The 13,082-nt window shown below is 42.8% G+C and overlaps 1 protein-coding gene across 10 annotated transcripts in view; it reads left to right on the forward strand.

The window, feature by feature from the left end:
* Positions 1-13,082, forward strand: part of elf2a (E74-like factor 2a (ets domain transcription factor)) — a 124,359-nt gene that overhangs the window by 74,881 nt on the left and 36,396 nt on the right. For 2 of the 10 annotated variants that reach the window (XM_020531475.2, XM_048595477.1), the window contains exon 1: positions 5,342-5,473. The exons of 7 other annotated variants lie outside the window; for them this stretch is intronic. In XM_020531475.2, coding sequence (XP_020387064.1) covers positions 5,416-5,473 — 58 coding nt within the window. In that variant the 5' untranslated portion in view covers positions 5,342-5,415. Of the gene's footprint in view, positions 1-5,330; positions 5,474-13,082 lie in introns of those variants that run through there. One more of the 10 variants, XM_048595468.1, reaches the window with a different exon arrangement.

The raw sequence follows: 13,082 nt of genomic DNA on the forward strand, positions 1-13,082 counted from the left end.
CCTCTTCGACCTGTTTGTTTCCTCTCCACCTATCCTCTCCTCTATCCCTCTTCTATCCGCCTCCCACTCTCTCCCTATTTATTTCAAAACCCCCTTCCCCTCCCCCTTTTCTGATGAAGGGTCTAGGCCCGAAACGTCAGCCTCTCTGCTCCTATGATGCTGCTTGGCCTGCTGTGTTCATCCAGCCCTGCACCTTGTTGATAGGCAGGTCAAAATGTATCTATAAACATGAGTTTGGAACGGGGATCAAGAAAGCTGATGGCTAGGAGCAGACTATACTTTTTATTTTGCATCCCTTTCCATTACAATGTTAACCAGCAAGACAGATAAAGATAGCTTTAGGCCATTCGGGCTCATGAACCTGATGGTTCATTCGCCAGGATCATGGCTGACTTTCTATGTTATCTCCTTGTTTCCCCCTTGATTACCTTAGTGCACAAAGCAAATTATTTCAAATTAGAATGTGCTCATTGACCTGAGCATCTGTGCTGTCTGCATTGGAGAATGCTGACGATTCTCAACCCTCTGATTGTATAACGTTCTCATCTCAGTCTGAAATGGCTGACCCCCTTATCTTGATACACAGAGCTCAGTTTCCTAATCAGTTGAACAGCGGAAACAATCTTCCACTAAGAATTTTATATGCCTCAATAAGATTCCCATATTCTTCAAAGACTTGAAAGCATAGAGGACCACTCTACTTGATGCCTCTTTGTAGGATAGCCCTCTGTATCCAGGAATCAATAAAGGGACCTTTGTTACATTTCCTCTGAGGGAAGTATATCCATCTTTAATTTTTGATCTCTACTGATTCTTGTACGCTTTCCTTCCATCCTGACACTTTTGATACATGCACAGTACAGATCTTGTCACTAGTTAGATACGTATTTTAAAGTTTACTGGATAAATTAAATGTTGCTTTATCACTGAGAAGAGAAAGGTTCCTAATTTTACTGAAGCAAGAATTGAGGAATTTGTCAAGAGAAAATTATTTCGTTTTTCATGACTAAGCCACGCAGAGTTGCTGTGGGGCTTCATCTGAGGTAAAGTTAAGAAACAGAAATATTGCCACATCATATGACACTAGAAATCTGCCCTCAATTGCAATTCGGGTCTGTCTGTGTGTATGTGTGTGTGTGTGTGTGTGAGAGAGAAACCAAGTACGTGAGTGTGTGTGCGCGCGCGTGAGAATGTTGTTGGGGTATAAAACATAGCTGTAGGGGAAACAAAAAAAATCCTCCTTCATATGTTGTGGAATCTTTTGAAAGAAAAGAGCTCAGTTGAATATTCAGTTGCGTGACAAACAACACTGAGAAAATCCTGCTGATGTTTGATGGTAAAATTGTATACATCACGTATTAATACTGTTAGATCTCCTAATCTGTCAATGTCATGAAGTTAGAAAGATGGCCTAAAGACAGCATGCAAATTTGAAGCCCAGATATTTGTGAGAAGCTTCTTAAGACATACATTTTACAATAACATGATTCAACTTGCCTCTTGAATTTCGCTTTTGTATGTTTTGTGTCTTTTATTCAGTTTAGGATCTTACATTTCAGTCACTGTGAGGGGGGAGAAAAAGTGACTGTGGAAGGAGTTTCAAGAATTTAAGTACTTGTGAATGATTTGGTTTTCTTTGCTAGTGTTCCACTTTTAACAAACTAAGGTTTAAATCCAGTGATTACATTTACATTCATTGCAGGACGTAATTGTTTGTCACCTGGACAGCTTGAAGAAATTTGTTTTGAGGTAGAGTAAAATTTGTATAACATCCAATCACCTTACAGGTCTGCCACATATGTATGTCATGATTTTTAAAAAACAAAGTTACAGGAACTGTCTCAATATTAAATAAAATTAATTTTAATATAGCGTATTTGGAGCATGAGCTATGGTTCATTGGTTACGTTCTTGCTTGTGAATCAGGGAGCTGTGGGGATAAGCCCCATTCCAAAGACTTAAGAACAAAGAATTAGGGTGTTCTGCAATGTTTGGGGTGCTGTCTTTCAGATGGGATATTGAAACAAAGCTGTATCTGTCCCCTCAGGTTGATGTAAAAGTTCTCCTAGCACTATTTATAAGAAAAGCTGTGGATTTATCTGCATGATGTCCAGTGTTTCTCCCTCAGTCAGCATCAGTAATTACCTGGCCATTGTCACGTCGAGTATGTGAACATTCTGTTTGCAATTGTATCGCTAGGTTTTCCTGCATTACGTCAGTGACTACACTTCAAAGGTATCTAACAGGATCTCCCAAGATGCTTTACAGTTGGAGTCTGTGAAAGGCACCATGTACGTACAAATCTTCTCTTCCTTGAATAGGAAATCTCCTGTGGTGAATGTAGAATATGTTCGAATAGATTTTGATGCCACCTGTCTGGTGAAAACAAAGCTGCCATGTCCTTTTGTGGTGGTGTTTTCCAGTCATAGAGTCATCCAGCACTGATACAGACCCCTTGGTCCAACCAGTTCATGCTGACCATAATCCCAACTAAACTAGTCCCACCTGCCTGGACTTATCCCATATCCCTCCAAACATTTCTTATTCATGTACTCATCCAAATGTCTTTTAACCAGTTACCTGGGTCAGGGAAACCCCTTTTGAAATACAAGTTTTATGAAATACATTGGTCTCCCTTCACTACTTGAAACTGCACGAACTGTTCACTTGGAAGCCAGTGGACAATCATATATTAGCTTGTGTAAGTTTTAATGAAAAATGGATATATTTGAAATGTTTCCGAATGATTCTAAATTTAACTAAAGTTACCAGACTTTTGTATTGCTCTGTATGCATTTCTAGTAATAAAAAGTCAATATATTACTAGTAGGCCTTCATTGGCCACCAGAAGTAAAGCTATAGATTCTTGGAATGAATGGAGAGTTCAGAACCCTGGTTTTTTTTGTTCAACACATTAGAATTGGGGAACATTCTGGAGGTGGTACATTCTTGAACAGAGAACAGAACAATGGCATTTTAAAAGTAATTTGCATTCAAAAAGAGTCTTGGTGCAGGAGAGTTAGAACGGGTACAGTTATTCTCATTGAGAGTCACTGTTATTAAGAAGTTAAATGTTCCTGCCTCTCTACCTAGTTTGGAGCAGTTGCTTTTTTCTTCCTAGTCTGCTGTAGTTAGGATTAAGGAAGGAAAACGCAATGGCACATGCCAAAATCAAGATATTTAATTTTCAAAAAAACTCCTACAAATACAAGCCATTCCAAAGAATATATTGAATTAGCAATAATACCTTTTAAAAAGTTTACACAATATTGCAAGGGAGGAAACTTGTCAACCGGTTTGCATACAGCAATGAGATCATAAACCAGATTTTGTCTGTGATATTGATTGAAGGATTTCCCAGTTCTTTCATCGGATGTCTTACTTCACATGTAAAAGAGCTTCAGGTTAAACTCTTATCTAGTTGATTGCACCGCTGACAGTGTAATAGTCCCTTACAGTACTGGACTGTCAGCCTCCAATTTCTCCTCGTCTTTTGAGTGAACTGTCAACTTTCTGGTTTTAACACCCAGCTGACTGGAGCAGAAATTGCAGATGAAATTACTTCTCCATCATTTTGAACAAGCAGAATGCTAATCTTCAGACTGTTAGTGACTGATGAACTTTATCAAGCTATTACTGGCAAAAATCAGTGTTCTATTACACTAATTGTAAACATGCAGTATACTGTCTATGACATTTTAATATTGTATTTTAAAACTAGCTCTGTAATGCAAAAATTAGGGTTTTTCAGACTTCTGTGATTTTCTATGTTTTTTATTTTGAATACAAGTCGAAACAAAATCTTTTTATCAGGTAATACTTAGCAGTACATATGGTCAATAATGCTCATCTTAAAATTAATCAAAACGACTTGGATCACAATTTTTTTTCAGTAAAACATCAGTGATCTTCATATTTCAGCCTGCATATTATGTAGCCCTAATGCATGAATAATACTGAAAAGTGAAACATTTTGACTACCTTAGCACAAAACTTTCATGACACATTTTTTGAATTTTCAACAAAGAACAGTGCAAATGGAAATTGATGCTAGATCAGTTGCTTATTTTGAAATTGAGATTGATAGATTTTTAGCCAAGGGTATTGAACAATATTTGGCGAAGGTGGTTATGTGGGGATAGGTCACAGACCAGCTATTATCTCCTTGAATGGTGAAACAGGCTCAAGGGCCTGAATGGCCAAGTATTGTTCCTATGGCCCTTCTGCGCTGAGGTCAAGTGGGGTTAATTACGATTGGAGAGGGAAGTGTGCAGATTGACCTGGAACTGGAAATTGACGAACTCCATGTCTGGCATTCAGCCAGAGCTCCTTCTTGACAGCGTTTCACCTTTTCAAGTGACTTGACATGTTACAGAAAGTAGATTTTAAAGAGAGCTAAGTTTAAACTCGGCAGTAGAAATGACACGGCGTACATTCCAATAAATTAATTTCACCTGTGTTCCTTTTCACCTTCCAGTTTGCAGTGGAGGTGAACTAATTTGGCTTGTGATTATGTGACTGAAATGTTTAAGTTGGGAGATGGCTGTTCAGATGCAAAATTAACGTTAGAACACAAACCCACATCGCCCATTCAAAATGCTTGTAAGCAATAATACAGTACGCCATAGGGATAGCAATTAGCGTGGCTTTGTAGCAGTGGCTTGTTGGGGAATAAAATAAATTCTCAGTACCATCCGTTTGTTGCTTTAAGTATGAGATTTTTATTTTGTAATAATTCGAAGCCTCTGTGTTTGAATGACCAAAACCAGACTTCAGTAACACTGCGCTCGTCTACTTAAACAGGAAGTGATTACAGGACTTTATTTCCATTGTATGAACTCCCTGAATGCAGAGACAATTTAGAACCAGTGCACAGCAACTGAAGTGTAGTTTTATAAAATTGGAGGAGGGGGTGCGGAAGAATGTATGGAGAGCCAAGTGTATGGGAAATCCTGTCGCCTTCTGGACTTTCTGTGCCTTCCTCGGAAAACGGCTAGCTCCTGGAAACAATAGCAAGGAGCCGTGTTTGTAGCAGCTCAGTCTGCAATGTAGAGGGAAGCCCCTCTTCTTTCTTTCTCTCTAGTTTTCTGCAGCTTGGCGGGGAAAGGCTTACACCGTTGCGGGGCGGGAAAGGAAGGAAGGCTCGGCGTGGAGTTTATTTTCTCGCCCCACCACATGGTGCATACCTCTCTCTCTCTGGCTTCCTGGCTGTTGAGATTTGTTGAAGTTTGTGGTTTGCTGTGTGCGTGCGGACGGATACGTTCGTGTGTATGTGAAAGATTTCCTGTCGCTGCGCAGTGATACCATCAGTTCCCTCCCTCCCTCTCTCTCTCTCCCCAACCAACCTCCCTCCCTCCTCCTCCTCCTCCTCCTCCTCCTCCTCTCTCTGGGAAGCTGCTGCTGTTCGCTGAGAAGATGGCGACTTCACTTCACGAGGGTCGGAAGAACCAGCTGGATTTACTCATCCAAGCCGGTAAAACTCGTCCGTCAGAACTTTGCAGCCCTCCTTTGCCACCCCTCCCCTCTAGGGGCTAGCAGGTTAGAGTGGCCCACGTTGGAGGAGGAGGAGGAGGGGTACAGCTTGCCTCCCCGCTTCAGTCCCGTTACTGGTAGAGAGGGAAGGAAGGAAGAGGGGGCATCAGGAAGTGATCACCTTGTTCACAACCTGCAACCCATGGCGAGCTGGCCTCTTCCTGATTTCTTTTTTGTTTGTTTTGGTGGTTGTGGTTGGGGAGGGGGGAGAATAAAACTTGAAGATTTTTTTTATATTTAAAAAAAAGGGATCCATGTGGGCTTGATGCAAGCCGGGTATTTGCAGAGAAGAGTGACCCCGGGAAGGTTTTCTTTGCAGTTCTGCCTTTTCCGCGCAGCGAGCTGTTTGAATGTTTAGTGCGATTGCCGTTAGTTGATGTGAATAGCCAGTGAACCAGGAAGTGCGGGGCTGGATTGTTGTCTTTCCGACGTCTTGCCACGCTGTCTTGCTCTGCGAATACTTGAGGCTTTTTAAATCAGTAGTTGCTTTTAGTAGTGTGTCCGTTCCGTAGGACTTTTTAAAAAAAATCCGGAATACATAGAGAAGGGGGTGGTGTATTTGAGAAGGATTAATGCACCTTCCGACTGTCTTAAGTAATTTTTACAACTGGACGGCTGCAACCGATCTTGCTGGCGGAAGCGCCGCCGATAGGGGTTTTTTTTAATGGTGGGGGGAGTGGGGGGATGCAAGGTTCGTTTTGGAACGTGGCCCAGGAGCGAGGACAATGGGTGGACGTTCGAAAATGCACCGCGAACGCCCCGCGGACGTTCGAATGGAACCTGGTGCTGGTCAGCAGGTTAGGTTGCGCGCCAGGGCCAAGGGCAGCGGGGGGAAGCTCTGTCAACACGGAAGTGAGTGGCTGCCATCGCTGCCTTCGCTCCTGCTCCAACACCGGCACCGCCCCCTGTACTCAATTCTGTCCCATCGCCACAGGCAGTTTTTACTAGTCTTACACCGCCCCCCACCCCTCGCCAAGTAACACCAGCGCACTGCACTCACTCTGCCCTCAGCACCGCTGGCACTCTGCATTCCCTCCACCTCCCCTGCCGCTGGCTCCTTGCATTCCCTCCACCTCCCCTGCCGCTGGCTCCTTGCATTCCCTCCACCTCCCCTGCCGCTGGCTCCTTGCATTCCCTCCACCACCCCTGCCGCTGGCACCCTGCATTCCCTGCACCTCCCCCGCCGCTGACACACTGCAGTCGTATTGTCCTTGGCATCACTATCCCCCTCGCTTTCATTCTGCCCTGAATGTCACCAACACCCCCTCCCTTTCTCTTCACCTCCCCACACATCAACTTTGACCGCCCTGCACTCACTCTGCCCCTGGCACTGTCACCACTATAAACACACTCCTTCATGCTACCCTGAGGACACACTCTGCCCATTAGAACAGCCACTGTTGTCTCCCTAAGTTTACACTACACCCTCCTCGTACCATCACCACCCCCTCTGTTCAGACTGCTCCAAGCATTACCACCACTGTCTCCCTGTGCTCCCATTACCCAACTCAACATACCACTGTCAACAGCACTTGCATTCATTCTGCTTCCAGAACCGCAGCCACCAACTTTGAACTCTCACTGCCCTCACTGCTGCCACTTACAACGGACCACTCACGCTGTGCCCGTGTCCCCCATCCCTCTTCCCCCTACCCCCCTCTCAGAAAAGCATATGGTTCAGTAACTGAATATTCTTGCTGCAGAGCAGTCAGGGGAAGACACCAATGACAAGGAAGAAAAAGACCCTTTTGTCAACAATTTAGCAGCAGCATTTTGATCATTTCACCTGCTCTGTAACGAATAAAGTGAGATTCTTAAGATCCCATCATGATTCTCTTTTACTGCATGTACTTGAGTGAGATCTTCCAAGAGACTGTTAGACATTTGCCAGGCTAATGAACACTTTTTTTTTTTCCCCATCAACATGTCCTTGATGCAGTTGTGGAATAATTGCACACTTAAAATGCAATTACAACATTTTGAGTAAGTGGTTCCAGTAATACAAAATAGACCATCATCATGTGGCAAGTGTTATAATTATTTTCACAGAGTAAAGGCACTTCCACATGTGTGCAGACTTTAAAATCTTTTTGGGCTCCCTCCCTTACACGTACACCACCAAAAAAATGATCTGATGAGAAGTTTGTGCTTTCGGGAAGTATTTTGCACATCCGATTTAGAGATCCTCTGAATAAAATCTCTACAGTGGGGAAAGAGGCCATTCTGTCCATCAAGTCTGCACCACTCCCTGATGATCATCCACCCGGACTCAGCCCCCTACCATACCCCTGTAACCCCATGTTTCCCATGCCTAATCCATCTAACCTGCGCATCCCTGGACACTACAAGGCAACATAGCACAGCTAGTCCACCTAACCTGCAAATATTGGGCTGTGGGAGGAAACCAGAGCACCTATAGGAGACCCACACAGACACAGAGGAAAGCGTGCAAGCTCCATGCAGACACCCAGGGATGAAATTGAACCCAGGTCCCTGTTGCTGTGAGGCAGCAGTGCTAACCACTGAGCCCCCATGCTGCCCATAACAACAAGGTTTTTATTTCAGAAAGATAAGTGATGCCAAAAAACCATCTTTCTCCTCCCAACTCAAATTTGAAAATGCCTTGCAGTATGAGCGTAGTCCCAAAGTTGAATTATTGAAGTACATGTTTTAAATTTGGTTGTTTACTGAATTAATGACACCACACGTTCTCCTATTTGAGAAAAGGAGAAAAACATCTAAAATACAGTTTGTACAGAAAATGGAGTTTGTTTTTATAAATGAAATGTGATGTTATACTGCAGTCAGTATTTCTGCAGTCAGGCATTTTTCACGTGGTTATGAGGAACCTTCGCAGAGAATTTGCTGGTTGGGGTGAAGAGGTTTGTTGTGGGGTGCTGAAATTTGGAACTTAACCAATGCTGCATTGTGAAGATTTTAACTTGGAAGTCGAATTGCAAATTCTAACCAGTCTACTCCTTGTAGACTTTAAAGTTTGCTGAATGCTGCTTCCCAAGTGAGGCTTTAAAAGCTAGTGACAGTGCTAAGAATGATGTCATTGACTGTTTGAATGTGAGCTTGCAGCTTTTCAGACTGGAGGCCTGTGACCAGCAGTGTGCCTCAGGGATTGGTGCTGGGTCCACTGCTATTTGCCACTTATATAAATGATTTGGATGTGAACATGGGAGGTATGATTAGTGAGTTTGCGAATGGCACCAAAATTGGAAGTGTAATGCACAACAAAGAAGCTTACCTCGGTAATGGGATCTTGATCACATTGTCCAATGGGCTGAGGAGTGGCACATGGAGTTGACTTTGGATAAATATGAGGTGCTGTATTTTGGAAAGCCAATTCAAGGCAGAATTTATACACTTCATAACAAGGTCCTGGGGAGTGTTGCTGAAAAAAGAGACCTTGGTGTGCAGGTTCATAGTTCCTTGAAAGTGGAGTTGTAGGTAGATAGAATAGTGAAGGTGGTGTTTGGTATAATTGCGTTTATTGATCAGTGCATTGAGTATAGGATTTGGGAGGTCATGATGTGACTGTACAGTTAGACCACTGTTGGAATATTGCGTGCAATTCTGTTCTCCTTGCTATAGGAAGGATATTGTGAAATTTGAAAGTTTTCAGAAAAATTTACAAGGATGTTGCCAGGGTTGGAGAGTTTGAGCTGTAGGGAGAGGCTAAATAGGCTGGGGCTATTTTCTCGGAGAGTCAGAAGCTGAGAGGTGACATTTATAGAGGTTTATAAAATCAAGAGGGGCATGGATAGGGTAAATAGACAAGGTCTTTTCCCTGAGGTGGAGAGTCCAAAACTAGAGGGCATAGATTTGAGGTAAGAGAGGAAAGATTTAAAAGGGACCTAAGGGGCAACTTTTTCACGCAGTGGGTGATGCGTGTATGGAATGAGCTGCCAGAGGAAGTGGTGAAGGCTGGTACAATTATAACGTTTAAAATGCATCAGGATGGGTGTATGAATAGGAAGGGTATAGAGGGATATGGGCCAAATGCTGGCAAATGGGACCAGATTTATATAGGATACCTTGTTGGCATTGATGAGTTGGATCGAAGGGTCTGTTTCCATGCTGAAAACCTCTGACTCTTTTATACAGTGGAACAAATCGTTTGCCAGGGAGGGAGATCCTGCCGGTATTGACCTTCCAGTCTAAAAGTTTACCTCTGTTCTGTGCTCGACGTTTGGTGAAGCAGAGCTGTGCTCTGGTCAAACTGCAAATCTGTTTCTTTGCACGGGTGATTCCCCACCAATGGTGTCTTACTTCCATTTATGGCAATGTGTTAACAGCAAGCAAGGTACCTTGGTGAAAGTGGTGTTGATCTGTAACAGGTGGCATAGCTATATGAGCTTGTGCCTGTGTGTGTGTGTGAGAAAGAGTGAGCGAGCAGTGGACTACCTCTGACTTAATGTTCTTTGACCACTGGATGAAATCTAAAACTGTATGCTGCACATGAGAGCCCAAATTAATATCAAACTACAGACCTACAGTATTTATAGCTGCCCTTTAAACAAAGTTTGAGCTGCTGTCAGTATCAGCAGAACACTTTTTCTCAAGTAGATTTCATGCAGTTTATCGGATGGATAATGTAAAATGGCTGCTTTTGAATGACGAGAATCCAGGAGTTTTAGATCAGTTGTTTGGCCAATGAATAACATTCAACATTTGAATCCGAATTCCTGATAACAGTTGGGATTGCTGTGAATTGTTGCTGTCAACTTTCTTGTCTCGTCTCGTGTTGGTATACTGGGGTTGTGTCTTACCCCTACCTTGCTTGAGTTGACATTCCTAACTTTAATGTGACAAAATGAGTTTCAGATCATCCTACCTCTGGTGGGCACAGGTGTAATTATGGTTGATCTTGAACTGTATCTCATCTGATGTTTGCATGTGCATTTATTAATGCAGCAGTGGGCTGTATGGAATACTGCACTCTCTGACCTCCTGTCCTCTACTCAAAGTCGTTGACAGCTTCAGTAATCTAACTGAGATCTGCTAACGGACTCAATTGACCCTGGCATTTTTGACTTATTTGTTACTTGTTGGGAGCATGGCTGGTTTGTGTTGAAGAAAGTAAATAAATATAGGGGTACAAACCAAAACAATGTTATCTATATCAGCTACTTCTTTTAGTTATTTGTTTGTAACTTTGGGAGCTTGTTTTCTTCCCCCATTAAACTTGGTGTCATGTCTGCACATTTAGAGAATGCAGAATAGTATTACATTTGACTGTGTTGCACTGGACTTGTGCAGGAACACTGCATTTCTTTGACTTTGCACTGGTGCTGTTGCTTTTAGAGCAGTGCACACCAGATGCATTGCGGAGCTCTAGTACTTGTGCACATTTGACCACGAGTCACTGGCTTTTAGCAGTTGCTGGATTTTCTGTCAGTCTGGATTTTGCGGTCAATGCCAAATGAAAGGTGCTTGCTGTTCATTACACCTACCCTTAACTGTTTTACACTGGAATTTATGATGATTCAAACAGTAGCATGGAACACTCCACCCGTGACCTGTAAGAACAGAGCAAGCTACTGTGTGTCTCCTTAACCAATCTGAAGAATTCTTGTTGAGATGGATGTGAGTTAATCTTAAGTCCCAAAAATAGATTGGAAAATATTAGGTGAGATGTTTCTTTTAAAAAATAAAATTACGCTCCAGTCTCCAGTCTCTTTTCTGTTGTGTGCAGGTGAGGATAGAGCGCAGACAGCCCACCTACTGTCAGAATATGTTTTTCAATATTTATATAGCCTCCCTTGTCTGTATTTCCCGTTGTGCAAAGATGTCGGTTAGCCACAAGAAATGTTTTCAGCAGACCTGAACAACTTGTGGACTTGCCACTTGTCTAGTCAGGCACTGCAACACATTGTGATGGTGGGTTGGACAACCATGTGCACTCACCCCATCAGCGTCACTAAGTTGAATCCTACCAACCAGTGTCCTGGACAAAATCTGGATCCCAGATATAGCTGCCCTTGGTGTTGATGATCACCTACCTCCTCAATCCCCTCTTCCAACTATTTGTGAAATAAAGTAGAAGATGGGTTGTTTTGTTCTCTCAACAACAATTTTGGTGGGAGTAGAAATTAGAAAATTGCAATCTTTAGGTAAGCAAAAAAAAAATTACTGCTTTGTAAGGACTAGACAGGACAAACACAGGAAGGATGTTCCCAGTGACTGGAATCCAGACCCAGGTTTAAGGATATGGGGTTGGCCATTTAAGGCTGAGAGCGGGAGAAATTCCTTTGCCCAGAGTGTGGTAAGCCTCTGGAATTCCCTACTACAGAAGGCGGTTGAGGCCAAAACATTGAATCTTTTCACTGAATTAGGTATAGTTCTTGGGGCTAAAGGGATCAAAGAGGGGAGAAAGTAGGAACCAGGTACTGTGCTGGATGATCAGCCATAGTTATGTTGAATGGAGGAGCGGGCTTAAAGAGCCAAAAGGCCCACCCTTCCTGTTTTCTATGTTTTATCACTTTTTGCTTTCAGGTAAATATTTTTATTGACAGTGTTTTCCAGTTCTCTCCCCTGTGGTTAGGTAATCTAATGTTGTTCTGTAATCCAGAAAATTATGAAATCCAGAAATATCTTAAGTCCAAAATATTCCAGACTGGAAGGCTTTGTGTGTTGTAATAAGGCTGGGAGGCTCACATTTAGCCTGTATCTTGCAGGTTCAACCTTATCGACCTGGGTTTTTCAGACCTCTTGAAATCACCTTGAGGGAGGGTGAGGGCTGTTATGTGGAAAGTATTAACTACTGTCAGGAGGAGCAACAGTGTTTAGGCAGGTTGCCAAGGTTACCTGCTTACCCTACTCCTCACTTTCAGTAATGCAGCAACAGGTCCTTCCTGTGGAATACTCCATGCCCAGCTAGGAGCTAAGCTGATTTATCAGGTTGTTTCTTGGGCAAGAGTCCTTTTTAAAAAAAAAATGAGATGCACACCGAGTTATCACGCTCTGCTGCATGAGGGGCAAAGCTAATCCTGTCTTGAACCTCTGAGTTCCCTGTTTGAAGGTCTGTCCCTTGTTCAGTAAACTCGCCCCTTGCAATTCTAGGCTGCAGAGCCAGAACCAGGGAGGCTACGTTAGAATAGTTAATTCAACAAAAGATTGTGCACAGAAAAGAAGAGGAAATAGAAAGGAAAAAAAAACTAAATTCTCAGTTTTTAAGTATCTTTACCAGTAATTAAAATCAGGGTACGAATCTCTACATTTGCAAACATTACGTTTCAGCTCATTACATTCATTCCAGAACAGAGACCTGATATTAATTAAGTCTCAACACGTGTTTAAAAGTTCATTTCCATGTAATAGATGAGTTTGGACTTTTTCCAGCGTGTTGGGTGCTCCAGGTGGACAAGCATTACTACTTCATGACTGTCATATGTTTCACTGTAGTTTCCTTGGTTGAGGTACCAGTGTAGGCAGTCTTTTGGAGGATCAGGGCAATTCAGTCAACAGTGCCCAGACTTTGTTTAATTTATTGTGTGTAAATGCCAGAAAAGGCTGGCTGATCCTACCCTTCAGAAACTGAA

The sequence above is a fragment of the Rhincodon typus genome, chromosome 1 (assembly GCF_021869965.1).
Source record: "Rhincodon typus isolate 14 chromosome 1, sRhiTyp1.1, whole genome shotgun sequence".
NCBI lineage: Eukaryota > Metazoa > Chordata > Chondrichthyes > Orectolobiformes > Rhincodontidae > Rhincodon > Rhincodon typus.